The sequence below is a fragment of the Arachis hypogaea genome, chromosome 1 (assembly GCF_003086295.3).
Source record: "Arachis hypogaea cultivar Tifrunner chromosome 1, arahy.Tifrunner.gnm2.J5K5, whole genome shotgun sequence".
In the NCBI taxonomy this organism is placed as follows: Eukaryota; Viridiplantae; Streptophyta; class Magnoliopsida; order Fabales; family Fabaceae; genus Arachis; species Arachis hypogaea.
The window spans coordinates 6,541,461-6,568,160 of record NC_092036.1 but is presented as its reverse complement, the minus strand read 5'-3'; the positions used below and the strand labels follow the sequence as shown (position 1 = coordinate 6,568,160).

The 26,700-nt window shown below is 33.3% G+C and overlaps 4 protein-coding genes and 1 long non-coding RNA gene across 9 annotated transcripts; 1 reads left to right on the top strand and 4 right to left on the bottom strand.

The window, feature by feature from the left end:
- Window positions 1–337: 337 nt before the first annotated feature.
- On the bottom strand, window positions 338–4,807 carry LOC112792627 (ethylene-overproduction protein 1). Its single transcript, XM_025835946.3, has 4 exons — window positions 2,228–4,807; window positions 1,650–1,941; window positions 1,260–1,569; window positions 338–879 (listed from the first exon to the last, which is right to left on the bottom strand). Exons 1-4 carry the CDS (start codon window positions 4,318–4,320, stop codon window positions 659–661), a joined length of 2,916 nt encoding a protein of 971 aa, XP_025691731.1. The 5' UTR covers window positions 4,321–4,807; the 3' UTR covers window positions 338–658.
- An 8,063-nt stretch (window positions 4,808–12,870) lies between these two features.
- LOC112792618 (pentatricopeptide repeat-containing protein At2g30100, chloroplastic) lies at window positions 12,871–16,064 on the bottom strand. The gene is made up of 3 exons (XM_025835935.3): window positions 15,192–16,064; window positions 14,658–15,066; window positions 12,871–13,883 (listed from the first exon to the last, which is right to left on the bottom strand). The coding sequence occupies exons 1-3, from the start codon at window positions 15,551–15,553 to the stop codon at window positions 13,110–13,112; spliced, it is 1,545 nt and encodes a 514-aa protein (XP_025691720.1). The 5' UTR covers window positions 15,554–16,064; the 3' UTR covers window positions 12,871–13,109.
- Window positions 16,065–17,518: 1,454 nt separating this feature from the next.
- LOC112792609 (uncharacterized) lies at window positions 17,519–18,958 on the bottom strand. The gene is made up of 2 exons (XR_011881557.1): window positions 18,466–18,958; window positions 17,519–17,968 (listed from the first exon to the last, which is right to left on the bottom strand). It is a non-coding gene; the product is annotated as an uncharacterized lncRNA (long non-coding RNA).
- Window positions 18,959–20,120: 1,162 nt separating this feature from the next.
- Window positions 20,121–26,322, bottom strand: LOC112792567 (uncharacterized). 5 transcript variants are annotated; one of them, XM_025835854.3, is made up of 6 exons: window positions 25,915–26,274; window positions 21,813–24,257; window positions 21,510–21,708; window positions 21,000–21,121; window positions 20,723–20,907; window positions 20,121–20,626 (listed from the first exon to the last, which is right to left on the bottom strand). In XM_025835854.3, the coding sequence occupies exon 2, from the start codon at window positions 24,135–24,137 to the stop codon at window positions 22,050–22,052; it is 2,088 nt and encodes a 695-aa protein (XP_025691639.1). In that variant the 5' UTR covers window positions 24,138–24,257; window positions 25,915–26,274; the 3' UTR covers window positions 20,121–20,626; window positions 20,723–20,907; window positions 21,000–21,121; window positions 21,510–21,708; window positions 21,813–22,049. The 5 variants fall into 5 exon arrangements, with proteins under 5 accessions (XP_025691639.1, XP_025691667.1, XP_025691648.1 ...); XM_025835882.3 differs by having other exon boundaries at window positions 20,820–20,907; XM_025835863.3 differs by having other exon boundaries at window positions 21,906–24,257; window positions 25,915–26,212.
- Window positions 20,227–21,490, top strand: LOC112792603 (uncharacterized). The gene is made up of 2 exons (XM_025835913.3): window positions 20,227–20,637; window positions 20,745–21,490. The coding sequence occupies exons 1-2, from the start codon at window positions 20,287–20,289 to the stop codon at window positions 21,186–21,188; spliced, it is 795 nt and encodes a 264-aa protein (XP_025691698.1). The 5' UTR covers window positions 20,227–20,286; the 3' UTR covers window positions 21,189–21,490.
- Window positions 26,323–26,700: the final 378 nt, after the last annotated feature.

The window sequence follows — 26,700 nt, the reverse complement described above, 5'->3', positions numbered from 1 at the left end:
AGACTCAGCACAAATATGATATATAACAAGGCATTATAACATTATTTGATTCCTGTAGTTGGTTCCACCTAATGGTATAATTCTATGCGGGTTGTTAAAATAAAGACAAAAACAATAACAATACTTTGCACCAAGAAAAACAGCAGCAAACACAAACTAAGATGGTCAATCATTATGACCTTTTTTGCCACACTCACTTGGGTTGTAGTGTTCTTTCTAACATAGACATGTGCATGTATCTTACTTTTCCCAGACATGAAATCTTAGGACAAGCTATTAATTATTTGTTCTGTTTTTCCATTTTTGGCAAAACAATTCAGGACGGAATAATAAAGTATAGAGAGGAAACAAGAGGTGTGGATCTCTTTATAACTCTGTAACTGTACAAGAGGATGTGCAAATAGTATGAGACAAATTCTGTGCACATATCACATATCAAAATCAATGGAGTAACCACTCAAAAAATCATCCTAATTTACACCTGAATCATCCTCCAATTTCACTATGCAAACAAGTTTTGTTTCTTGCATTGTGATTCCATAATCCATGTCCTCCCATTTTAGATGGTTCATGTAGGATTTTTCAGACTTCTGAGGGAAAACATTCAGTCACTTGAGATCTCCACATTTTATCGCTTCGATTTGGACAGAGTTTAGTATCAAGATTTCAGCTTTTGTGTCCTTCGATACAACTCCAGTGTGTCTGCATGGTTCGGGTCTAAGCAAAGAGCTGCTTGACAATCCTGAAGAGCAGAAGATAGGTCTCCCATCGACTCGTAAAATGCAGCTCGAAGATGAAGCACTTGCAGGTCAGGCTTGAAATTTATGACTTTGCTAAGTTCTTCCACAGCTTCATTTTCTCTTTGCTCATCCATCATCACTAATCATTGAGGTCATATAAATGAGACTAAGTAAAATAGTCGATTTTACATGTGATGTGTGTTTCTAGAGTCTAGAGTAATCATAAAAAGTATATCCTCAATTATGTGTTATCTGTCACCATCGCTTTTTGGTACATCCTTGGATCAATATATTTGGATATTAGATTCCGGGATGTACCAAAAAGTAATCGCAATAGATAAAAAGAAACGGAACGAGTAACTTTTCTAACTGCAGGTTAAAATCACATCTGAACTTTACAAGATTTCTACTAGTCTAGGAGAGCTTAGGAATCATAACATTGATTGTGAAATACAAAAACCACCATCAAATTTAATAATTCTGACTAATGATATTAGAGTGAATGATAAACTTAAGTACCTGCTGCTCTGTATCTATATGGATATGTCCTTAAAGGATCCATCTGAGTTGCAACATCAAGATCAGCCTTTGCCATCTCGCGGTCACAATATTCTGACCGTTTCTCATATGCCGAAGCATTGCTCTCCGCCTTCTCGATTAGCTTGGTCATTTCGTCGTAAGCAGCTTTTCGTTGATTCTTCTGCTGATAAACGCGTGCTAGACCTTGATGAGCTCTTGTGTGCCTAATTGCAAGGGCATTACTGTAACATTCTCTTGCAAGTTCTAGCTTACCAGAATCCACATAAATACTCCCTAGGTTGTTCAATGCCTGCGAAATATTGCATAAAACAATGAAACAAGAACAGAACACAGAAACCAATATCAAGAACACTAACAGAAACTACTAACTTGTCCTTTGCGAAGACCGTCTGAAGGACATTTAAGTGCTTCTTGAAGAAGTTGGATAACATAGGAAGCAGATTCAGGATCCAAATTAGAATCTGCCAACACATATGCTTTCAGAAAAAAAGCTTCAAATGATCTCTGAATTTCAATGGATCTGTCTGCCCTTGCAAGAGCTTCTTTGCGATAGCCGGTGTCATATAGTATCCATCCTTCATAAATTAGCCTTTCTTGCATTGAGCTAGAGTGATTTCTTGCCAACCGCAAACTGCGCATTGCAGCCTTTTGACAGTTTAACCTGTGAATTATGTAGATTTGAGGACTTCTATTCTATACACATTGTAAATACTAAGCTTAATTTGAAGACAAAAAATAGCAACATTGTGCTAGTTTTGGAAAAACCAGTATCAATCAAACACAAAATTGTGATGTTCCAAGGAATTCAATATGCATTCCTAACATACCAAAACATCATTACAGTAAAACTCAAGTCCTATGATTCCAATACAAAGCGCAATAAACATAATAGGCATTCTAAGTTAAAGAAAAAGTCATAACTGAAGGTTGGTTCTGGAGAAGCTTACCTCAAGAGGAGTAGAGACTGACGAAACTCTAGCAAGCTCTTTCCGGGATCATTCTCTAGCATCTGATGGATAATCGCCAAAGAACCAACATCATCAACAGAAGACCATTGATCATACAATTGCATCCAGCAATCACCTTGACTCTTCTGCTGAACTCTGCGGCTCAAAAGTTGGAGCAAGTATTCTGCATTGATCTTCCCATGTGAAGTTATGTAATTCGGTTCTATAGTTAACAATGCTCGAATATCTCGAATGGCGCTATCATGATCCCCCAGAGAAATGTACAACCAAGCCCTCAATTCTAGGCAATCTGGGGAGAGCTTGAATCCAATGAACTTATCTAGCTCCATGATTCCTTCCTTTGTCTGCTTCTCCTCAACCTTTTCCAAGGCTCTATACTTATATGGAAATGAAAGCGAAGGGTCTAATTCGGTTGCTACATCCAAATCTAGACTCTTTTCCTTTCCCATATTGTACAGAGAACGCTCCTGATACATCCACCCGGCTCGCTTATGGCCGAATATGAGAGAACTAATTAACTTGTAGGCCGAATACGGTTGGCCTAGCTTGTACTTGGTCCTGGCCACACCAGCCATAGAATAAACATGCCCTGCCTCAACCGCAGCCTCGAAACAGCGTTGTGCATCCTTATACTCTTTCCTTTCAAGCAAAACACACCCCAATTGATGGAAAGCAAGTGCCTTCTGCCATCTCTCGCTAGCACACTCCCTCATTCTCTCCAGCAACATCACTGTTGTTTTGGAAATCATGCTTTCCTCCATGGCAACCTGGCTTAGGAAATAGTACAACAAGAAAGAATCATACCCCACCATGGCCAACCTCGCCTTCGCCTCGTAGCTACAAAAAACCTTAACAACCTTTGAATTATGCAGAGAATTAGGAAGCTCCCTAAGCAAAACTTGCAAGCATGAACCTACAAGAAGTTTAGCCCTCTCTTCAATTCCATAGTCAATAAGAATCAAAGCTTCATCAATAGTCCAAACAATTGAAGCCAAATAAGCATCACAATCACACTTCAAATCCTCACAACAAAACCTATTAGCAAAAGAAAGAAGCTCCAAAACAATCATGGGAGAAAAAAGTTCCAACCTTTTTGTCCTGCTGTAAAATTCCAATGCCCTCATTCCCTCAGAGCAAATCCCATTCCCTGAGAACTCAATCTTCTTCATCTTTGCCTCCAAAAATCCACCATAGAGCATTGCTCCAAATGGTTCTGAAAGCGCCGCAATTTTGTACCTAACACACCCAATTCCCTCATTCCCAACACAAAATAAAACATCACTTTTCTCAGTTTCCAAACAAACATTGGCATTCACATTCTCAATCTCAGTGAAATTATCTTGTTTTGATGAATCTTTATGACACTGGCACTTATCATTGACTGAACAAAGCCTATTACTTAACCCATGTTCTAGATTCTTCTTAGGACATTCAAGAACATACCCACCACACTCCATTGGAGACAAACCAACAAGCTCATCATCTCTTCTCTCAAATCTCAACCATGCCGAAGTTACAACCTTTGAGATCACATCTTCTGCGTTCTCTCGCGCCATCCTCAGACACCTTCTCAGTATCTTCTGGTCTCCAATTCCACGCAAAAGTGAGTACTGTTCCACATACAACAACAACATTGCTTCTTTCTGTGGCTGTGATGGTGAACAAGAAGAAGAACACTCCATTCTGTTATAGAGTTCTGCTAAGGAATCTATGAGGTTAATTGGCTTAAGAAAAGGTTCTATGGTTGGCTCAATGGTTTCAGTTGAAGGAAGCTGAAGAGATGCAACAAGGTTTGAAATAGCTGAAGGTGTGTTGTTGTTGGTGGTGGTGGCGGTGGTGGTGGTGATGGATTTCAGCTTTGACCAAGAATATGGTAACTTTGTTCTGTGTTTACTGTTATTGTTGTTGTTGGATTTGGTGGAAGCCATTGATGAAGCTTTGTTGGAAGCTTTGTTGTTGTTGCTGGTGCTAGTGCTAGTGCTACCACCACCACCATTGGCTTTTTCTGATGAAGAGCTAAGAGCATGAACTTGAGTGCTCTTGAATCGTTCACTTAGCTTCAATCCACGCATTTTTGTTTTATGACTCCTTTTTTGGTTTTCTTGAACCCCTTTTGGATAAAGTTCTCAACTTTGAAGAGACATTAACATGGGGTGTGAAAAACTTTGAGGGAGACAATTATGATGATGTTCATTCTGCTGCACTTGGTTCATTCTAAAACTCACCAGAGAGAGAGAGAGAGAAAGAGAGAGAGAGAGAGAGGTTTGAATTGAATTGTTACAAGATAGTACAGATTAAAGAAAGGTTGTAGTTGTAGCAGAAAAGGGGGAAAGAGAAGTTTGTTGGGATTTTGGTGATGCAATTTTTGAGAGAAAGATGGTGTGAGTGATGATCAAAGAGGATCAAAGCGTTGAAATTCTCAGGCTTTAGGAATACGCTTTTTATTTTTGGTGTTGTAGTTCATGTGATGTTTTTCAACAATGTAAATATTTGGTGTATTTTTTTTTGCAGATATTATAAATTTGATGGTTTGATTTGTGATTTTTTTGAAAGAAATATAAATTTAAAAGTCAGATTTGTGGTTTATATATTTTTTTTTACAGAATTAACCTACCGATTTATTTATTATTTAACAAAAATTTTAGCCTACATAAATCTAAGGCACAGATTTTTTTATGATTCTAAATTGAATCTTAAATTTTGTTTCCAAAATAAAATTGAGTCTTTAATTTGTGAATTTTAATTAAAAAAATATATTTCTGTATCTATAAAAAACACACCATTTCTTATAATTAGGCATAATATATTCTAAATTTTTATAACTAAAAAAATTAGTCTTACAAAAAGTGTGCTTTTCTATGTTGGATTAAAGAATGGTACACAATAATAAATAAAACGATTAAGTATTGAAATTAATCTTAAAAGATTATTTGTTTTTTAAATTGATTCTCAAAAAATTGGTATATTAAATAACACTATAGCACATATTTGATGGTCTTAATTAGATGTTAATATAATAAATTTATAAAATTAAATCAAATCAAACTCAAGTTGAAAAATTTTAATATCTTAAAATTTTTTAATTTAAAATTGATTTGATGTAATTGCATAAACTTATCACGTTAGCAATCAATCAAAACTACTAAGTATATGCTATGGTCAATGTGGTAACATTTAATATGTTACATCAATAAATTTTGATATCATTAACAACGAAAATGGCAGTAGGACTAATATGACATTTAAAATCTTCAAAAAATAAATTTGATTAAAAAAATATTTTTGAGACTAATTTAAAAACCGAATAATCTTAAAAGAACAAATTTAACCATTTACTCTAAATAAAACACACCTATTAAAAATCAATTTAGGTTATTCGATTCATCAATTTATTCCTCCGTTTTCCTCATGTTATATTTGCATTTCAATTTAATCTTTAAAGTTTTAATTTATTTAGTTTAATCTCCTAATTTAATATATATGACTCAAATTAGTCATTTATTTTATTTTTTTCACAAAACCGTTAACGTGACTAGATAAATTAATAATTGTGATTATAAACTCCCTTAAGACTATTTGAGGTGACAATTAAAAGTTTTTTCTTCAATTAACTGCTAAATCAAATAGCTATTATGAACTTTAGCATAATAGTTATTAGTCTATCTCAATATGTTATTAATGGTTATTGACAAAAACAATGTTAGAGACTAATGTGAATCACGAATGTTAAATTAAGAGATTAAATGGAGTAAATAAAAAGTTTAAAAACTAGCTTAAAACGTAAATATAACTTCAAAGATCGATAATATTATCTTATGTAGCAATTTATTGGTTAGTAATAAATTACACAAAACAAATTTTATTTTAAATCACTAAATTATATTAAAAAATTTACACAAAACGAATTCTATTAAATAGACCAACCAGCAACTAACTCTGCAACACCACCAACTCCATTTCCTTGTATACAGAGTTAGAAAAACTAGAAAGGGAATGAAGAACCATACAATCAAAGATGTTCAAGAGAATCCCTCCAATTTTGGATAGAAACATTATTATTTTGTTTGTTTTTGCTTGTGTAATACTATTATTGTAAGAGAATAAGACACACATTAGTTCATTGCTGTACCACCTAAGTTAAAAAAAAGGCACCTTAATAAATTAAGAATGAAGTCTTGTTATTAGATAGCCATCTTTACCTTAATTAAGGGTTAATTAAACTTCAAAAGAAAGGTTTATGATGATATTGCATATCAAGCAAAGGTGCACTAAGATGGTGTGAGTTGTGTAACCAATCCAATCATTATTTTAAGTTCAGTGGTCTTATCAACACCAAACATGTATTAACATTTTAATATGCATGTAAGTATAATTAGATATAATCTCTTCAATTATATATTAATATATCAATAGAAATATTTGATTTAATTATTTATTGTCTCAAAAATTATATAAATCTAAATAAATTTATTATTAAATATTTTACATAAAAAGAAAAACAAAAATTGAAAGTTTAAGATTTATTTGCACTTTTTGTCCAACTAAAAGCAATCCACAATTAAATTATCTTGAAATGGTGATGATCACCATAAATTTTGTAAATATTGGTTGAATGTCTAAATCATTCATCCATGTCTGTTTGTTTGTTTTTATTGAAAAGGAGAAGTTATAATAAGATAATTCAGGAAAGACAATATACATGACATTTTATTCTGAAGCCATGTTGTACTATTTTATATTTTTTGTACATCATATGCTACAAATAAGATACATAACATATAATAATATATGTGCCAAAATTAATAATTAAAAACAGTCCAGCACATGAATATTTTCCAGAATATGCTTGAGATAACATTTAAATAAAACAGTTAAAAAAAAATTATGAAAAATAATCCAATGATAGCCTTGTGGTCATGACCCTAATTATTGAATGGGTTAGGAAGACAGTAGATCTAGCTATATCTTTTTATAATCTTATATGAACCATGTATGGTGGCTTCTCTACATAGAGATTCTATCAATAATTGGATGTATATATGATGCATGTACAAAAGAATAATGTCTGCCAATGAACACAAGTTGGTCTTCATGTTAGTTAAATTTATTAGTGGTAGGTGTGCATTTTTTTTCTTTTATTATTTATTTTTTTAACTAAACAATTCATGTTTTAGTCTTAAAATTAAGATTTAATTATTCTATTGGTCCTTATAGTTTTACTAAATTTTCAATTAGATTTTTATATTTTTTTACATTATTTTTAGTTTTGTAATTATGTCTTTTTCATATTAAAAACGTTAAAATTAACATGATATTTCTTTGAAAATACATGTGGTCAAGATCTAGTTAGGTTTTTAATTATAAATACTTTTAATTTGCAAAAAAATATCCAGTTAACTATAATATCTTTTACACTAAAAATGACCTAATTATAAAATTAAAAGCAATGTATATATAGGGATTCAATTAAAAAAATATATATAAAAATCTAATTAAAAATTTAATAAAACTATAGAAATTAACAGAATAATTAAACCTACAATTAACTACAATCATATTTGAACCTAAAATAGATGTCAAAACTCATTTGAGTTTAAAGAACTTAAAACTTAAATTCAAATATTTTAACTTTTTTTTATTAACAATGGCAAAACAAATTGTAACTTAGATATACACAATTTATATGTTTATTAATAATAAAAAAATAAAAATAAAACAAAAATTTATCAATAAAACCCACACCCTTAATAAGTTTAAATGTTATTTTGGTAAAATTTTTAATGGAATATTTTTTTTTGTAAAACTCATCGATTCACTATATTCTATCACTATAAATTTGTCTAATTCTATAAAAGTTTAAAAAAGAAAATATTTGATCTATTTATAAGATTTAAAATATTTGTTATTTTAACTTAATTTTATATTTATTTAGAGATGAAGTTAAAATAGCCAAATTCTTCTTTCTTAAATAATACAACTATTGAATCATTGTATTTGAGCAAAATAAAGAAGAAAAACAAAGAGGGGGGAAGGTATACCAATCTGATTAGACCAAAAAAAAAAAAAGACAAGATAAGATGACATCCCAACACTACAATGGCACCATGTGACACCACTGAAGCATGTTCTTTTTCTCCTAATGCTTACCCCACCATGAAAATTACTTAAAAGCAACTTGTGGAAAATGACTCAAACGCCTTTTAGAAAACTATTCCTCAAATCTATGCAAATCTAGTAGATAGTATCATAGTAGTATACTACACTAATTCATGTTGTGTGATTTGATAAAAGCCAGAGCAATTTTATAATTAAATAAAAGGTTTAATTTTGATGCATTAACAATATAAAATATTTTATATAATTATATAATTATATCTGTTTTTTTAGATGATCATTCACGTAACGAAAAATAATTATTTTTAACGATGTAACGTTACACATTTAAATGAACGTATAAAATTATTTTTTATTGACAGTGTATTAAAATTAAACTTGTAAATAAAATAAAAAATTTATGGCACGGTACTCATCAACTCTTTTATATGTTCATAGTGGGTAGTATCGTTAGGTCAATACTCTAAAAATATATTAAAATATGATCGAATTACGAAGATTTAGAAAAAAAAAACTTAAATATGCATCATCTTGTTTCTAGGAAGCTTGACCTAGGGGTGTGTTTTTGGATATTATAGTTTGTATTTTTATCGAATTAAATAATTTAGTAAAAACAAACTATAATAATGTACAAATTACTTTATTTAGCTCTTTTTACTTTGATTCAGTAAAAACAAAATATAGTGTACATATTATTTTATCTTAATTTCATGTGTTTTTTTTTTCTGGTGCATATCTTTCATGCATTTGGTCATTCATTACCCATGAAATAGGTTTATGTTCCTTTTTTACCCCCATTTAGTTTTATTTATTCAAACAACTAACCCCATTTTCAATTTTAGGAAATTATTATTACAGCGGTACCCTATATAATTCTTTAACGTGTGTTAGTAAAAAAAAAAATTGTCCTATGTTATATTAAATTATTAACTAAAATTAATTAATTTTAAAATTTAAAAAATTAAAAATAAATTATAAGCAATTGATTAAATCAAAAGTACTAACACTCTTATATTAGGAAAGGTAATCTTAACAAAATTCTTATTTTTATAATTTAATTAAGGATTGAGAATATTCAGAGAGAAATGATAAAGTAGAAAATGGTAATCATACAGTGCTTTGAAATGCATACCAAAAGATGAATAGTAACTTGCAATAAATGTGGTTGAAGGTAGCATGCATATATGGTTCAGTAGAAGGGAATGCCAAATTTTAAGAGCAATAACTAAAGTTGAAATCATTTTGGCATGAAATTTTGGACGAGTCTCAATTTCGATCCCTAAATTTATAGTTACCTAATTAATATTCTCAAATATTGAATTGTGTCTCATGTTTGCTCTCGTAGATATTTTCGTTAACAAAAATTTGATGTGACACGTTAAGTTAATAGAATATGTATCCACGTGGCACCCAACTTGTTAAAATGGATGTGTGATGAGTGAATGATGTGTCAGAAGTTGAATGAACTCAATTTTTCCAGCAAAGTCTTGAACATATTGAGAAAAGAAGGTTGCAAATTGAGTTCATTCAACTTCTGCCACGTCATTCACTCATCACACATCCATTCTAACAAGCTAGGTGCCATGTGGATACATATTCTGTCAATTTAACGTGCTACATCAGATTTTCGTTCACAGAAATAGCTACGGGAGCAAATGTGGGATACAATCCAATATTTGGAGATGTTAATTGAGTAACTATAAATTTGAAGGTCGAAATTGAGGCCGGTCGAAAATTTTAAGAGACAAAATGAATTTCAACTCGCAATAACTAATTAGCACCAATAATACTAGGAAAATATAAAATAATTGGCTCAAACAGTCTAAATTTATTTTTTTAGTATTTATTAATTGTAAAATATATAATAATAAATTTTAATAATTTTTTATTAATATTTTTTTATTATCAAATATTTTTAAATTAATATTAATGAATATGCAACCATCGTTTTCTTTGTCTCTTAAAACAATGCAACATAACAATACTTAAATGCCACAATAGTAAATGTTTGAATACAAAGAAGATGAAGTATATAAGACATAGTACATCATCACGTGATGATACACTTGTGGGGGATATCATGAAGAATCCGGGTGACAAATGTTTAATTTATCAAACATGTTAAGTTATTAATTTGACTTTATTTGATTTGATTTCCCTTCCTTGCTTCTTAATATAATTGGGTATGTATAGTAGTGAGACACAAATCAGTCCAAATCTTTTTGCTTTGCTAGTTTTTTCAATCAAGTCAAATTTTTTTAGGGGTGGGCGTGGGTAGCGGATATTTGACAATTCATTTAAATTTGAATTGAATCAGAACTAATGGATAATTGATCGGACTAAAATCAAATCGATGGTTTTTTCTGGTAATTGATTTGAATAAGGGGTGCGAAATTCGAACTAACCCATGAATATGACCATGTATTAATTAAATAAAAAATTAAAAAATTAAAATATATATGCCTTTTAAAATATAAAAATTTAATATATTTGATGTTTGATATATTTGGATTTTAACGTCTTTAGTGTTTAATATGTTTAGATTTTAATATGTTTAATTTTTAATATATTTTGTATTTAACATGTTTGGATTATTTTTATTGATTTTACATGTTTATTATATTTATAAAATTTTTAAGATAAAAATTTTGTTTTTTTTATTTTTTATTTTTATGAATTTCTATTTCATCGGGTATCCAATTATTTGAACCGAGTCAACCCGTTCTTAATTAGTTTGGTTTGGTTTGGGTACATACACAAAAAAAAATGTAAATCCAAACCAAACCCAATTACAATTTAATTGGTTCGATTTTAATTTTACCATAAATCTGAACTAACTCAACCCGTGCTCACCTCTAAAATTCTTCCGCAATTTTTATAAATTTAGTTACCGAATTAATTTTTTTTCCCAATACGAATTAAATTTTTAAAATTTTTATTCTAAGTTTTAATTTTCAAAACTTAAATTCCAAATTATAAATTCTAAATCCTAGATTTTAATTCTAAATCCTAAACCCTTTAAAAAATGAGGCTAAAAAAAGTTTACATTAAAAATTAGCCAATATTCACTAATTAAAAGTTAGTTCTCAATACTTATTCAATTTTTATTTTCTAATCAATGATCATGAATTTTGAGTTTAAAATTTTGTGCATATAACTTAATTTCTTTATTTTTTAAACCATTATAAATTTTAAATCCAAAATCTAACAAAAATTTAGATGAAAAAAAGAGAACCATTTTGTTTCATCTTTGTTAAAGGGGTACACCAAGCCCGTAGTGGGTTCACCCAGTGATTCTCTGGTGACATCCTGGGGTGTGTTTTGGATTTTGTGAAGGAAAGAAAATAGTAAACATAATAAAATTTTATTTTCTATTTTCACTTCTTATTTTTTTATTTTTTATTTTTTTGCATATAATTTTAAATAAAGAAAACACTGAGAATAAAAAAAAAAACACAAATCAAACGTACCTTGGCTTCTATTTTTTTTCCTTGTCCATTTTAAAATTTCTGATTATTTTGTTATCCCCCATTTAACTATTGAGTAACGATTTTTGAGGTTATGTGTATTGTGTTTCATTGTTTCTACTTACTAGTTATACTTAGATTATGATTTTATGAATAAGGATATAGATTAATTACATTTTGTTTTCTCACTTAAGCCGATCAATGGCTCCAAGGAATTGCTAATATGTTTGGGAAACATGAAAAAAAAAAAGGCCTTTTAAAAAAATATTTTTTTTCAAATATTAATCATATTTGGATACAAACATGAAAATAGGTTATAATCAAAATTAATCCATAATTCATAACCTTCTTTTTTGTGTGTGTGTGATAAGAGAATTCAAAGTTTTATTTTTTGGTAAGAGAGAATTCCAATTTTTTTTTGAATTTTTTTACCAAAAAAAAATTTCTAAACCCTAGATTTTAATTCCAAATCTTAAATTTTTTTAATTCTCTCTTTACCAAAAATAAAAAGAGAATTAAAAATCATGCATCACCCTGGCTTGTTCCACTATACAAATTCAACAAAGCCCATTGGGGCTTGGACCACAATTGAAAACTCAAAAACCATACATACACATGCAAGACCAAAAACCATATAACACATGGAACTATGGACACCAGTACACCATAGCAACCCCAAAAGTCTAAGAAACAAGGTATATCATTGTATGTCCAAAAAAAATATATATATCATTGCAGAAAATGAACAATTAAATAGGATAAATTTAAACTCTCCACAGGTTCAGTACAATTACACTAACCAGTAACTACCCATAAAGTTTCATATAATAAAATACAACAAACTAGTGTGCAAAACACATGCTTGGTAATGACATTACTGTTGCAATTTAAGTAATGAAAATAATCTTATTTCATATTTCAAAAATAAACAAAAGGAAGTGAATATGATATGATTACAATGAACCTTAGGACGCAGAAGTTCAGTATAATTTTACCACCCTATTGAAAATTCTTTTCTCTTAACATCATGTACCAAAAACATTAATAATACGAATTATCATTGAATCATCTATTAATTCACAAGGAATTGAAAGAAAATACTTAACATGCACAAACATAAATACATACATACTCATTACAAATTGCTATGCTGCTATATTGGTCCATTTGGCATTATAGGACTCTACAAAATTATACAATGGTTTGTTGTATACACAAACTATTCTGCCTCCAAAACAAAAGGGGTTGGAGATTTATAACTGAATGAGCTCATTCTCTCTTTAGAGCATTTTCACAACCCAAAGCTTATATTTTCTTATATACAAATATAAAAGGCATGGTCCTATAAGATTTGCATCAGAGAGGGACTTACACAGGCTTAGGTAGGTATCTAGATTCCCATTTTGGTGTATCCTTTTCCTTAGACCTTGAAGCACAGCTACCCTGTCTAAATATTCCGGAAATACTCCCAATTCAAGCATTTTCATGACTGTCTCGGCCGCCTCATTGAAATGGCCGCCTTTAATGTAGCCTCTTAACAACCACGACAGTGTTTTCTTCTTCTGAGGAGAACTTGCGACCTCCAACCGGGTCAGAAGCCTCCCTGTTGCTGTTGCCTCCTTCTGCGAGGCACAAATGGCGAGAACAATGTCGTAGAGATCTCCGTCGGCCTCCTTGCCTACGAGCTTCATCTCCCATAGTTGCCTCTCTGCTTCGATTCCACGGCCTGCACAAATATACATGGCAAGGAGTCTCTCATGGATCACTCCCTGGAGTGATGAGCTGCCATCTTGAATCACCCAATTGGACAGGCGCACCCCATCAGCTAGAAGATCTGATTGATACTTCTCTGCAAGTTCAACATCTTCTAGGTCCAACTCGGATGCCAAACCAGCACGGACATAACTTTTCAGCTTTCGTAAAGCTTTGGCAAATTCATTCAGTTCCTTAACCACAGCAGTCATTGCAACAAGGTAACTGTACACTTCTGGCTTCAGGCCAGATTCCCTAAAATGAATCACTAATCTAATGGCACCTTTATAGTCACCTTCGACCTAGAAAAAAACATAGATTTGTAACTCATTCTTCTAATATACACTTTGAGAGATAGTCATGATATGAAAATGCCAAAAGTATCTGGAAAGAGTGAAAAACATTAAACAATGCTGATATACATTTTGGTTGCTGAAGTCTAAAATGTTGTTCCTCATAAAAGAAATCCCCCTAACCTTCCCTGATCGTATTTACTAAAATAGGGGCATGAAGTGTCACAGGAAAACAGCATAGATAAAAAATTCAGACCCTATTCTCATAATTATGAAGAAGGAACTTACCAGGAATTTAACATTAAGGTAAAAATACAAATTGACTAAATATAATGGAAAAAACAAGTGAACAACCAAAATCAAGCTATTGCAATTTCCAAACAAACAATTTGGATAATAAAGCTCCAATTCGATGTTCGGATCAGAGATGAGGAGGTAGCGAAAGGTAATGCATTCTTCCTACTTGAAACAATAACAACACAACTCAAGAGTAAAAGATAGAACAAGCAAAAGTGAAATCCATTTGACTCAAAGTAAAGCAACATAAGAAAACCAATAAAATCCTTGCAATGTAAAACGGGAAATTGTTGAATTCCAACTAAGGAGACACCTTAACTATCTAAAGCACAGGAACCAAACATGAATCATAGTAAAACCAGACATCAATTGCTGATGCTTACTTATCGGTTAAGATTTTTTGCAATACTAGATTCAAACAAAAGAACTCTCCAAAGATGTAAAACTAGACATGAATCATAGTGAACAATGTCAAGAAATGCTTACCATCATCTTCCAAGCAAGATAACCAGTTGGACCTCCTTTGTGTCCTTCAAGATCGTCAGCCTCGGCATAAGGGATGCCACGCCTCAAGACCTCCTCGACGAAAGCTACCGCGCCTTCCTTCTCCCCCATCTCCCAATACAATGAAATTACCTTCTCAATCATGCTGAAACCAGGCCTCAACCCAACACAATCCATGTCCACAAGTAGGTCAACCACATCACTAGCACCATGTTGCTCCTGTATCAGCTTCTTCACCCAACCGCACATGATGGCAACCATGAGCTCCATGGTTTCTTTGTCCACCTTATTCTCCTTCCTCAGCCAATCAAACACTTCCAAGGCACACCAAGAGTCCCTCCCATCCTGTGAGAAGTAAACCAACACAAGCTGCAATTCTCTTGCTGATAACCTATGTTGCACAAATAGGAATACAGGTATTGAATACAACACAATAAGTAAAATTTGATGCAGATACACATATAATACGCATACATGAACAAAAATGAAGTATTGTATATCATAGATTATGATAACCTGTCATTCATCTCTTCAAGAACATCAGAGGGTTCCCTTGTCATCCTCTCAAGCTCTTCAATTGCCTCAAAGAACCCTTCACTCATCTCATCTTCCTCATCGTCACTGGTCACAAACTGGTCAAGCTCCACAGATTTGATTGGCCTAAACCCTCTTACCGAGGAGGGTTTTGCAGCAACAAGGGTTGCAAAACTTCGGGGCTTGCAGCTTCTCAGTGAAATTTCATCAAACAGTTTAAGGGCATAGCCAAAGTGAGGTGATGAAGGAAACAACAAAGGGTGTCTTTTCTGTGGTGAAGAAGAAAACACCAAACTCAATTTGAACAACGGAGAAAAAGCAACCCCATTTATACAGTTCGCCATTTTTCCTTTGTTCCAGTGTTTATCTCTCTCTACTCCTCTTCCTCTCTTCCTTTACTTGAAAAAATTCAATTCAGCGGCAAATAGAAGGCTCCATGAACAATAAGCAGAGGGGAACGATAGGGAAGAGTGAAAGGATTGAAACTTTGCTTCTGGGGTTCTGTGAATTAAAGTTAAAATTCAGCACCAAGAAACCCCAACGATAAAGAAAGAGAAGATTTTATATATATATATATTTTTTCTGTTTAGGTAGAGAAAAAGAAATGACAGGTTTTATTTCCCACAATTTCTCAGCAGAAAAACAAGATACTGTTCAGATTTAATCCATCCAAACTATAAATGTAAGAAAATGACTTCCGAGACAGATATAAAATTAGAGACAATAATAATTCACACACGAAAAATTAAGCACAATTTTTATTATAATTTTTTATTTTTATTTAAAAAAAAAACATTTGGGGTTGGCCACTCGGTGCCTGTTAATCTTGCCTCCAAAACAAGACAAGGATTAACTGATTATGACTAGGACAATGTAACTTACAAATGAAATTGGGAAATTAAAAAAAAATATTATTTATTAAAAAATGTTAGAAAAATATTAGAATTTATTATTTTTAATTATTAATTAATTATTGGGGTTTAAAAATATATAATTAAAATATATTGTTAAATTATTAAATTAAAAGAATTATATTAAAAAAATAAATTTAATAATTAAAAATAATAAATTTTAATAATTCGCTAATATTTATGTTATTTATTTATATTTATTGTATATGAGGTTAGTACTTAGGGTTAGAGATGCTATTTAAGGTGTGAGAGAGTACGTGTAACAACCGCTACTACACAATCCTCACCGTTCAATACCAATCCTAGATAACGATGGACCATTCAACAACTTAACCCTTTATATATGACTCAAATGAGAGAGAATAAAGGGACCATATTTCACTTTTCTTTTGGTCTAGTGTTATGCATGTGTGACTATTTAAAAAGGAATTAAGGGTAGGTAATCTATCTATCTATACTAATTATAAAATTAGAACTAATTTGGATTGGATTAGCTCACTCGTCTGTTTAGGTAAATATCGAGAATTCGAATTCTGTCTTGTGCATGCAGTAATTCATTGGTCAGCAAAATTTTTTTAAATAAAGCTCTATTTCGTACAAATTAGTCCTTAACCTATCGAATTGAAAAATATTATGACCAACAAAAAGAATATTATACAATCGGGTCCGCTCTTTCACGTGTCATTCCCAGCTTCCACTTCTACTTATTCCCTTCCACCTCCCTTTCATTTCTTCACCAGGGAAAAAAATCATTCATTTAATGCATATACATATATTAATTAGTAGGATTAGTTAATATTCTTTGCAACGAATTATAATTTAAATGGTATAATTTTTTTATTCTCGCCTAGAGATTTTGGTTCAAGTTTCACTCTTACTTTTAAAAAAGAAAACATCTTTTTTAAAAATCAAAGAGTAAAGGACAAATAGGTTCCTGACCTTTTTTTCATGGACATTTTTGTCCTCAAAAAACGAAAAATACATTCATGTCCTGACCCCTGTAAAACGTGGTATTTTAATCCTTCTGTTGAATTCAGGCCGTTGGACCCGACAGAAAATTCTGACCTGACAAAGGTGGCGCTGACCCATCCATTACAAAATCCACGTGGCAGTGAATGAAGAAAGGAAATTCTTTCAAAAATGACGTTGTTTCGTTACCTCTCCCAATCTTTTAAATTTTTTTGCCCTAATCTCTCGTCTGCACAGAAACAGCCAAGTGAATATTGTGGGGAGTAAACGGAAAAAGGAAATTCTTCGTGCCATGGCATCTAAAGAAGTATCATCAAGCTGGAGAAGAAGTGGAGGTGAGGGAAGAGAAGCCCAGTTTGATGATATTCCTTCAATCCACATCAGTCTAACATTATTGTGCATGAATATTCCCTATGACAGTCCAAAATAAGAGCAACAATCCAACTTTAATAGGCAAAACTTTTATCGGTTTCAGATTTCAGTGTTATCCAATAGAAAAGGAAATTTCAAAGTAATAAAGGAGGTCAAAGTATCGTGTGTGTTTCTATGTTCTACATTAGTACAACTTATGAAAGTGTTAAGATATAAAAAAAAAAAACAGAAAATGAAAAAGACGTCATCCTGGCTCGGCGTTGATGTGGCAGTACAAATATGGAAGATTTTGTCCAAAAACTCACAAACTGAACAATGATGGCATCGAGGCGGCTTGAGCTGGTTGCACTTCCGGCAGTAACAGACACGTTGACCAGAAGGATCAGATTGCAGATTACCAAACTCGGAGGCAACCAACGGATCATCCTCTCCTCTTTCTTCATCAATTGCAGGCCTCCAGTTTAGAGGCACACTTTCCGAATTCGTAAATACGACAGAAAAATAACTCTACAATAGTATAATTAATTGCATATCATCAAACAATTTTCAACCACTACATTATTTTTAAGTTAAGATACTTCATTGATCCATCTAACTAACTAAATAAATTAAAACACAAGCTAAACACATTTTTGTCAACCTGATGCAGGGTTTCCAAATCAACAGTAAGCTGAAGATATTATACAAATGGATTCCATTTAATAAAGTAACAAGCACTTTTTATTCCATCCTCTTCCCAAAAACTCAACTTTTTAGTTTCATCTACCAAACAACACAGTTTAAGCCATTCACTGTACCAACATATCAACATATCGATTCCTAAGTGACAACTATTTGCTAATTGCGAATCATAACAAGCTGAGTTCCAAAATTAAATTAGCAAACATCTCATCCTAAACTAAAAAAAGCTCACATTTTCAATGAGCTTTAGCTCAAATTCAAACAAACACAATTTTAAAGGCAAAAAAGAACAAAAGATGTGGAATTTAGGAATTGAAGTTTACCAAACCATGAAACAAGATCAACACTGCGATGGCAAGAAGACAATCAAGGCCTCCAGCAGACAACACAGGACTGTAATTGGTCAAAACAACAGCATAATAAGTAACACCAACAACCCCAAAAACCAAAAGTATCATGATCGAACCTAAGCCTCTGAGGGTGGTGCAGAACTTGAACACGTTCCAAGTCATTGTAGCTCTAGATCTATGCATAATCGAGGAGCAACAATCCCACCACGATTCAACACCAAAGATCTTAACTTTCCGATAATCGGAGCCACCCCAGAATCAGAATGCGACCCTTTCTTCGCACCGAACTGGGCTTCTCTTCCCACACCTCCACTTCTTCTCCAGCTTGATGATACTCCTTCAGATGCCATGGCACGAAGAATTTCCTTTCTTCGTTCACTCCCCACAACATTCACTTCGCCGTTTCTGTGCAAACGAGGGATTAAGGCAGAAAAATTTAAAAGATTGGGGGAGGTAATGAAACGGCGTCGTTTTTGTATCTGGGGACTTATATGTCCAGTTTCCAAAAGCTTACTGCCACGTGGACTTCGTAACGGATAGGTCAGCGCCACCTTTGCCAGGTCAGAGTTTTCCGTCAGATCCAACGGCCTGAATTCAATGGAAGGACTAAAATGTCCACGTTTTACAGGGATCAGGGACATGAATATATTTTCCGTTTCTTGAGGACGAAAATATCCGCGAAAAAAAAGGTTAGGAACCTATTTGTCCTTTATTCAAAATTAAAGCACTAAAATTTTTTAATTTTTTTTAAAAAATTACAATTTACATTTTTTTTAAATATTTTTCACATAATAAATGAACAAAAAATACTTTTATCTTATTTTACTCAAATATAATTGATAAATAAAAAGATCCTTTTAAATAAAATATCAAAAATAAAATTACTTTTATTTTTGTACATTTTTTTAAAAAAACATTAAAAAAAATCTTTTTTAAAAGTACCATCCAAACATATTAATTTTTTTCTTAGTTTTATTATAGTACTAATAATAATAATAATATTAAAAATACTAAAAATAATATTTAATAATATAATTTTTTTTACCGATTACCATTTATTCATTTTTTTTATTTTTCAATTCTATCTCAATTAAGATTCATTTAAATCTTATACTCTGCCTTATCATAGGGTTTAGGGTTTTATAGTTTATTAATCGGCGTATATAAATTATATTATTTCTTTATTACTACATGCAATTTTTATTAATGTATGTATATCTTAGCGATTATTACCAATTATTTATAATTTAGTATTTAGTGTTTAGGGCTTATTAATCGGTATATATAAATTACATTATTTTTTCCATTACTAAATACAATTTTTATTAACTATGTATATCTTAGCGATTATTACCAATTATTTATGATTTAGTGTTTATAATTTAAGGTTCAGGTCTATGAATCGGTATATATAAATTATATTATCTATATGAAGTAATCAATACTTAAAAAACAAAAAAAACAAAAGTTACCATCATTATATATGATAATGCTGCAACAATGGACCCAAACCAAAATGACGTCCCAAAAATTACTATGATGTCCAAAACTGAATAGGTTAGAAATTAGAATCCCCATGCACAACTAAAATGAAATTTCGTCGACCAAAATAGAATTTCCCAAGATCATACCAAACTAAAAGGCATTTAGAGCATCATATTCCTTTTTATATTGGACAAAAACATCACCATCATTATTACAATGGATAATGTACAGAGAACAAAAGGTTCAAAAGACGTTGCACCCCATTTCTCCCCCTTCCATTTAATTTTCTCTATTTCAACCTTATGAGTTATGAATAGATACCTTCACGGTAACGAGAGGATGATTGCCCTCAAAGCCATTCATCCTTCTTTCAGTCCTACCAATAGCAAGTATGATATCCACTGCACAGGGCTCCACCAAAACAAAAGAAGTTCCATCTTCGGCCGCTGCAAGTCTAACGAGTCTGATTCCCAACCTGGTGATACTCGCCAACAAGAGTTGCTAGCACAAATTGCCATGCTTGAAGCTCAAAAGATCCGCCTAATGGATTATGTAGACGAGCGGTCCGCATATTTGACCCAATTTAGCAAAGAAGCCATAGTTGAGTTTGAGAAAATTGGAGAAGAGGCCCTCAAAGGATTAGATGAAGCTGATGCCAGAGTATGATATTTAGTTAAACCACATAAATCATGCGTAACGTGAAAGAAAATCCATAAGAAAAGAACTTCAGTAACTATCCGCTTACACTATTCTTTTGTGGTTAGCAGATAACAGCAAACATAGAGCGCAAAATGCTAGAATTCGAAGAATCTACAGAACTTAACAGACAAGAGATTTCAAACCGTGAAAACGAGCTCAAGGAATTTGAAGTTCAAATGGAGGACGACAGAAATGAAGGCTTGTTCTTCAAGAACCTCAGAAAGAAGGCCCCTGTTGATATTGCACAAGCCAAGGTGGAAGCACAAAAGATCAAAGATTTAACTAGAGAAAAAGCTGGTGGAAAAGCCAGGCGGTATGTTTACCTTTTCTTCATTGGCTTGTTGGGCATCGGAATAGTCAAGGCTATTGCTGTTTCATCCTCCACTGATTGGAGAAAGGTTGCAGTTCTTTTCGCTATTCTTGTGGCTTTAACTTCTCAGTTCATCTATGAACAAAACATGTCATCGGAAACTGGGAGAACGAGAAAGACTAACAATGAGGAAAATAACTGAAGTTCAATTTTACTGTGATTCACTGCAAGGGTAATACCATTGATGCATTGTGTGTGATGTAATAAACCCAAGTGAGGGCTTACAACTTGGGACTGATAACATCACACGGCTTTGATTTGGCATCAACAGTAGCTGATTTCGGTGATACAACTATAATCACCAAACCCAGAGTAACAGAGTTACCATGTGATGCTCATGAAGTTCTTTACATAATATATATATTATCATCATAGCTTTTGGAACTGTACATTTAGAATCATTAATCAAGAAATGAAAAGCCATACAGGGTATTTCCTAATTCACATCATAATAAGCTGGTACCAGTAATGAAGTATAGTAGTCTTTGCCTGAACCTCTTGATGCCACCATAAAGAAATAAACCAATTCATGTAAAACCCGAGGAACTCAGATATCCCACAAACCAAACACTTGATACTTTCAGTTCAGAGTTCATAGTTCAGACAACTCCACCATAGGTCCCACTTGTTTACAAGCTGAATCGCATCTAAGCTATAACTGCCTGGACCCAAAACACCAGACATACATGTAAATTTTTGCCAGTAGGAAACCAAAATTATGCTTGTATTTTTTTAAAAAAAAAAAAAAGAAAAGAAGAAAAATTACCTGTAGCTGACGTACTCAACAAGTGAAAGAAAAAGTGTGAGCTGACAAAATAATTTAAAGTTTGACTGTACTGTACTGTAATGCAAATCTTACATAGTCAGTCTCAAATCAGAATGGAAGAGAATGGATGCTTAATCAGTCAGTGTAAAACTCCATCAATGTCTGTTCATGTAGGCATAGCCAACCACTCGGAATGGAAGAAAGCTTGATTACTTTTGTTGTATTTGATATCCAAAATTAAGTTAAAGCCTCATAAAAAATCACTGCTCTAACTAGTATATCCCAAGTAATGGCAGTTGGGAAAATACCGCACTCCAAAGCATGATCCAACAACCTAATTGCCTCCGTCAATCTACCCCAAGAGCAGTGACCCTTAAGAGTGATGTTATATGAAATGATGTCTGGCTGAAGGCCATCTTCAAAGATGTTAGCCCAAATGTTTGATGCTTTTTCACAGTCCCCAACTTTGTAAAAACCTTCCATGATGGTATTGTAGGTCACAAGATTAATGCAATTCTTCTGTCTCATCATTGAATAGAGCTGCATAGCATGCTCCATTTTTTCAGAAGAACAAAGTCTATGGATAACAATGTTGTACATTCTGATATCTGGCTTAAATCCCGAGTCAAGAAACAGATTCCACAACCTAAGGACTGTGTCGATCATCTTGCTCTGACAAAGACCATCTATCAAGGTGCTGTACGTGATAATATCTGGTTTCCACCCTTTCTCCAACATTTCCTTAATGTAATCATATGTCTCAATAAATCTTTCTGCTTTACATAATCCATTTAAAAGAATATTGTAGGACACAACAGTTGGTGAGCAACCTTTGATGCTCATTTCGCGAAAGAATTGAATAGCATTGTCAAGTTCGGAATGTTTGATAAACCCATCAATTATTGCGTTGCAGACATGAGGATTCAATTTACAGCCATTTTTATCCATAACACTAACAACTTCAGCTGCTTCATCAAGTCTTCCTTCTTTGCACAACGCATTTATCATTGAGGAGAAGGCAAAGGCGTCAACATCACCTCCCTTTTGCACAGCCTCTTCTAACAACCTTAAAGCCTTATTCAGGTACCCATTCTTACACAAACCATGAACTACTATTCCGTAACTTTTAGAATCCGTGCCCCAAGCTGTTTCAAGCAAAGCATCCCATTGCGATAATGCTTCTTCCACCTTCCTGTTTTCAAGTAAACCATTGAGAAATATGTTATAACTTACTACATTGCGACAACCATACTTCTTCATCTCCTCCCACAACTGGAAACTTTCTTCAATATTCCCAGCTTTGCACAGTCCATTAAGCATGGCATTACATGTAACGACATCTGGCCGAATCCCTCTCCCAACCATATCCTTGTAAACCCTCTTGGCACCATCCAAGTTCCCTCCCTCACTCAACCCATGAATCAAGGAACTATAGGTAAACAAATCATGCTTCCTCTCATTCTTCTTCATCCTCTCCCATATCTCCAAACACTCATCGAACCTCCCGCACTTACACAACCCACTGATCATAATATTGTAGCTTGTAACATTTGGATACACATCCGAATCCCCACTCAGTAGCCTCTCCCAGGTCATCTTTGCCCTCAATGAATCCCCCTTCTTAAAGAACCCATCAATGACCATGTTATAACACATCACATCAGCTGCCACGCCTCGTTGCGGCATTTCATCGAACACCTCCAATGCATTACACAAGTCCCCGCATTTCACCATCCCATTGATCAAAGTCCCATAAGTGAACTTATCAGGCCTCAGACCCTTCTCCCACAACCAACCCAACAACCTTTTGGCCTTATCAAACTGCTTCTTCTTACACAAAACCTTCATCAAAACATTGTAAGTCTCCAAGTTCGGCTCAACGCCAACAGTCTCATAATAAGCAAAGAACCTGTTGGCGCGATCCCATTGATTGGACAGAACGAATGCATTGAGGAGAGTATTGAAAGACCTTACTCCAGGGGTGCACCCAAAGAGAGTCTCCATGTTCTGGAAGAGGTGGAGGGCCTCATCGGGCTTTGAGTTCTTGGCGTAGGCCTTGATGGCAGTAAGAGGAACGTCTTCGGTGCACTTGCAGTTGTGGGAGCGAATGGCGTCGATGACACGGGGGAGGTGGGGGAGGAGGAGGAGGGAGGGGTCAGCGGCGGCGATGCGGCGGAGGACATGGTGGAAGACGGCAGGGGAGTGGGTATAGCCGGGGCGGAGGATAGCGGAGTGGAAGAGGGTTACGGCGGCGCGTGGGTCCTTCTCGAACTTGAGGAGCTGAAGAAGGCGGCGGGGTGATAGGGATTTGGGGAGCTCCACCATGGCACGAAGAGAGTGTGTTTGTGTGACAGAACTGGGAGTTTAGAACCGTGAGAGAATTACACAAGGTTCTAAGAACCGGACCGGTCATCGAACCGCTCTAGTCACTGGTTTACTAGATCACTAGTCCAACCATAGTTCAACCGAAAAAACTATTTTAGAATAAAATAATAAATAAATTATAGAACAACTCTCATCAACACAATCAAAAACAATCAATAAATCATCAACACAATAAAAATTATAGAACATGTTTATTGCTATAATATAAAATTACAGAACATGTTTATTTAATAGTTAATACATTGATAGTACTAAATATTTTCCAAGCATCCAATCAAATGTGTTTTCAAATGATGATGAAAATTCATAAATTGAGTCGTGTAAACCATCTTTAGAAAGATAGCACAGGGAAATTAAATCTTATAAAATTAATTAATATCAAACAAAAAAATGCAAATATAATCACTGATAATCAGCATGACTTTGAAACAGGTCATGCATTCACCTTTTTTCTTCATAGATATAAGTAACAATTCCAAGGGATAGAGAACAAATAAACTAAAAAACCAATAAACTAACCAAGTCAGAAACATTGGCCCTAAAATTTGAAGCAAAGGCCTCTGGAATACATTGAGGAAGAATTACAATATACACAATTCCTGCCATAAGCTTCCACAAGGGGAAAATATTTGTATAAATTCAAAAACAGCAGCTCTCATAACACAATCAAAAACACCAGCAGCACAACAAAACCAAAAATCAAATAAATCATCAACAAAAATTCAAAAACAATAAAAATAATCAACAAAAACCCTGAAATCAATAAATCATCAACAAAAATTCAAAAACAGCAGAGCCAGAAATTCAAAAACTTCAGGATAGCAAAGCAATTTTTTATCAATAATTTCAATAAAAACAAAACCCCTGTAATCTTATCCATGATTTCACTTTCAGAAATCAGAACAGAGAATAAAAAGAAAAACGTATTGTTCTGAGCAGGGGTCCAGCGCGACGGAGAGCAGGACGACGGCGAGCAGCATGAAGGCGGCGAGACAACGGCGAGATTGGACAGTTAACTAGTGTCAAGAAGTTCAAGATTGGTTAAACAAAGTTACTTAGTTATTAGGTAGATATTTTTGGTTAGCTTACTAAGAAGTTCAAGATTGGTTAAACAAAATTCTCTTTTTCAGTTTTTAAGCTCTGTTCATATTTTCTTCTTCTATCAATCACAGTCTAAACACAATTTTTTCTACATCAGCCTGAAATGTATTAAGAAATTATGATTTATGACACAAACAATATGTCTAATTACCTTAACTTAATCTTCCTTTTCCCATGAAATAAAGAATTCATGAAAAATTAATCAGACTGTTATGAATCAACACAACAACAACAGCAAAAGCAAAATATATATTTAAAAGAATTCATCAAGACAATCACAATCTAAGCATAATTAAATTACAAAATAGGAAAACACAACACAGCAAAACCAGCAGCACATCACTAATCATAATCAATCATCAAAAGACATTCAATAATCAATTATCACAAGACCTTCAATAATCAATTATCAGCAAAATAATCATTCAATAAAAAATAAAGAACACACAAAACAGCAACACAGCAGAACCAGAGTTCATTCAATATAAAATCACAAAACATTCAAATAATCATTCAATAAAAAGTTAAACACAAAATATTCAAATAATCAGTAATCAAATAATCATTGAACAGGGCATAAATAAAAAAACGCAGAAGAAGTGAGCAGTGAACCAACCTTCGAAGTTGGGATTCTGGGCAGAGTGCGTTGATGCGACGGACGACACCGACCACACGACGGCGAGAAGATGAAGACGACGGATGGGCCGAGCTCGCGGAAGGAGAGAGCAGGGGTTGGACACTTCAAGAACAGGACGAAGGGAGAAGGGATGCGGGCGACGGACGGCGGCAGTGGCTCGACGGACGGGCGGCGGCAGTGGCTCGAAGAGGGGCTAGGGTTGGAGAAGGGGAGTGATTCAGATTTCAGAATTCTGCTCGAGTGAGTGAGAAGTGAAGTGAGAGGGAGGCAAGACTTCATTCAAAGGTTCACACATTCAATAAGCAATACTAAGCATAACCACGCCGTTTCCTTCAAACCGGCCGATTCTCGGTCAGTTCACGCTTTTTTACTGGTTTTTCAATTGACGGTTTCATATGTCTAATCGAATGGTTATTATTGCCGGTTTGTGATTGAATTGGTCCGACCAATCAATCTAATCCGATTTTTAGAACAAATTATGAAGCCCAAAGTAAAATTCCAATGTTCCCTTACGTGAGTAGGGAGAAAATTCTCGCATTAGATTTTGAGATTTTAATTTATTATAGAGATTTTTTCAATTCATATGATTCCAACTGTCCTTTATTTTATTTTATTTTATTCTATGGAGGACTGTTATATCTAACGGAGAGAAATGTTGGAGATTGATTTGTACATTAATTTTTGTTGGGATTAAAATGTCTATTTTTAAAATTTTTAGAGACTGATCTGGGTAATTATTCTGTCGAAAAATGATATGTGTATTAA

Coding starts and splice junctions, on each gene's coding strand:
- LOC112792627 (XM_025835946.3), bottom strand. CDS start 4,320: ATGCGTGGATTGAAGCTAAGTGAACGATTCAAGAGCACTCAAGTTCAT. Junction 1,942..2,227: donor CAGTCTCTACTCCTCTTGAG/GTAAGCTTCTCC, acceptor CATAATTCACAG/GTTAAACTGTCAAAAGGCTG. Junction 880..1,259: donor ATATAGATACAGAGCAGCAG/GTACTTAAGTTT, acceptor CTCAATGATTAG/TGATGATGGATGAGCAAAGA.
- LOC112792618 (XM_025835935.3), bottom strand. CDS start 15,553: ATGGCGAACTGTATAAATGGGGTTGCTTTTTCTCCGTTGTTCAAATTG. Junction 15,067..15,191: donor CTTGAAGAGATGAATGACAG/GTTATCATAATC, acceptor TGTGCAACATAG/GTTATCAGCAAGAGAATTGC. Junction 13,884..14,657: donor ATCTTGCTTGGAAGATGATG/GTAAGCATTTCT, acceptor GTTTTTTTCTAG/GTCGAAGGTGACTATAAAGG.
- LOC112792603 (XM_025835913.3), top strand. CDS start 20,287: ATGAATAGATACCTTCACGGTAACGAGAGGATGATTGCCCTCAAAGCC. Junction 20,638..20,744: donor TAGATGAAGCTGATGCCAGA/GTATGATATTTA, acceptor TGTGGTTAGCAG/ATAACAGCAAACATAGAGCG.
- LOC112792567 (XM_072236322.1), bottom strand. CDS start 24,137: ATGGTGGAGCTCCCCAAATCCCTATCACCCCGCCGCCTTCTTCAGCTC.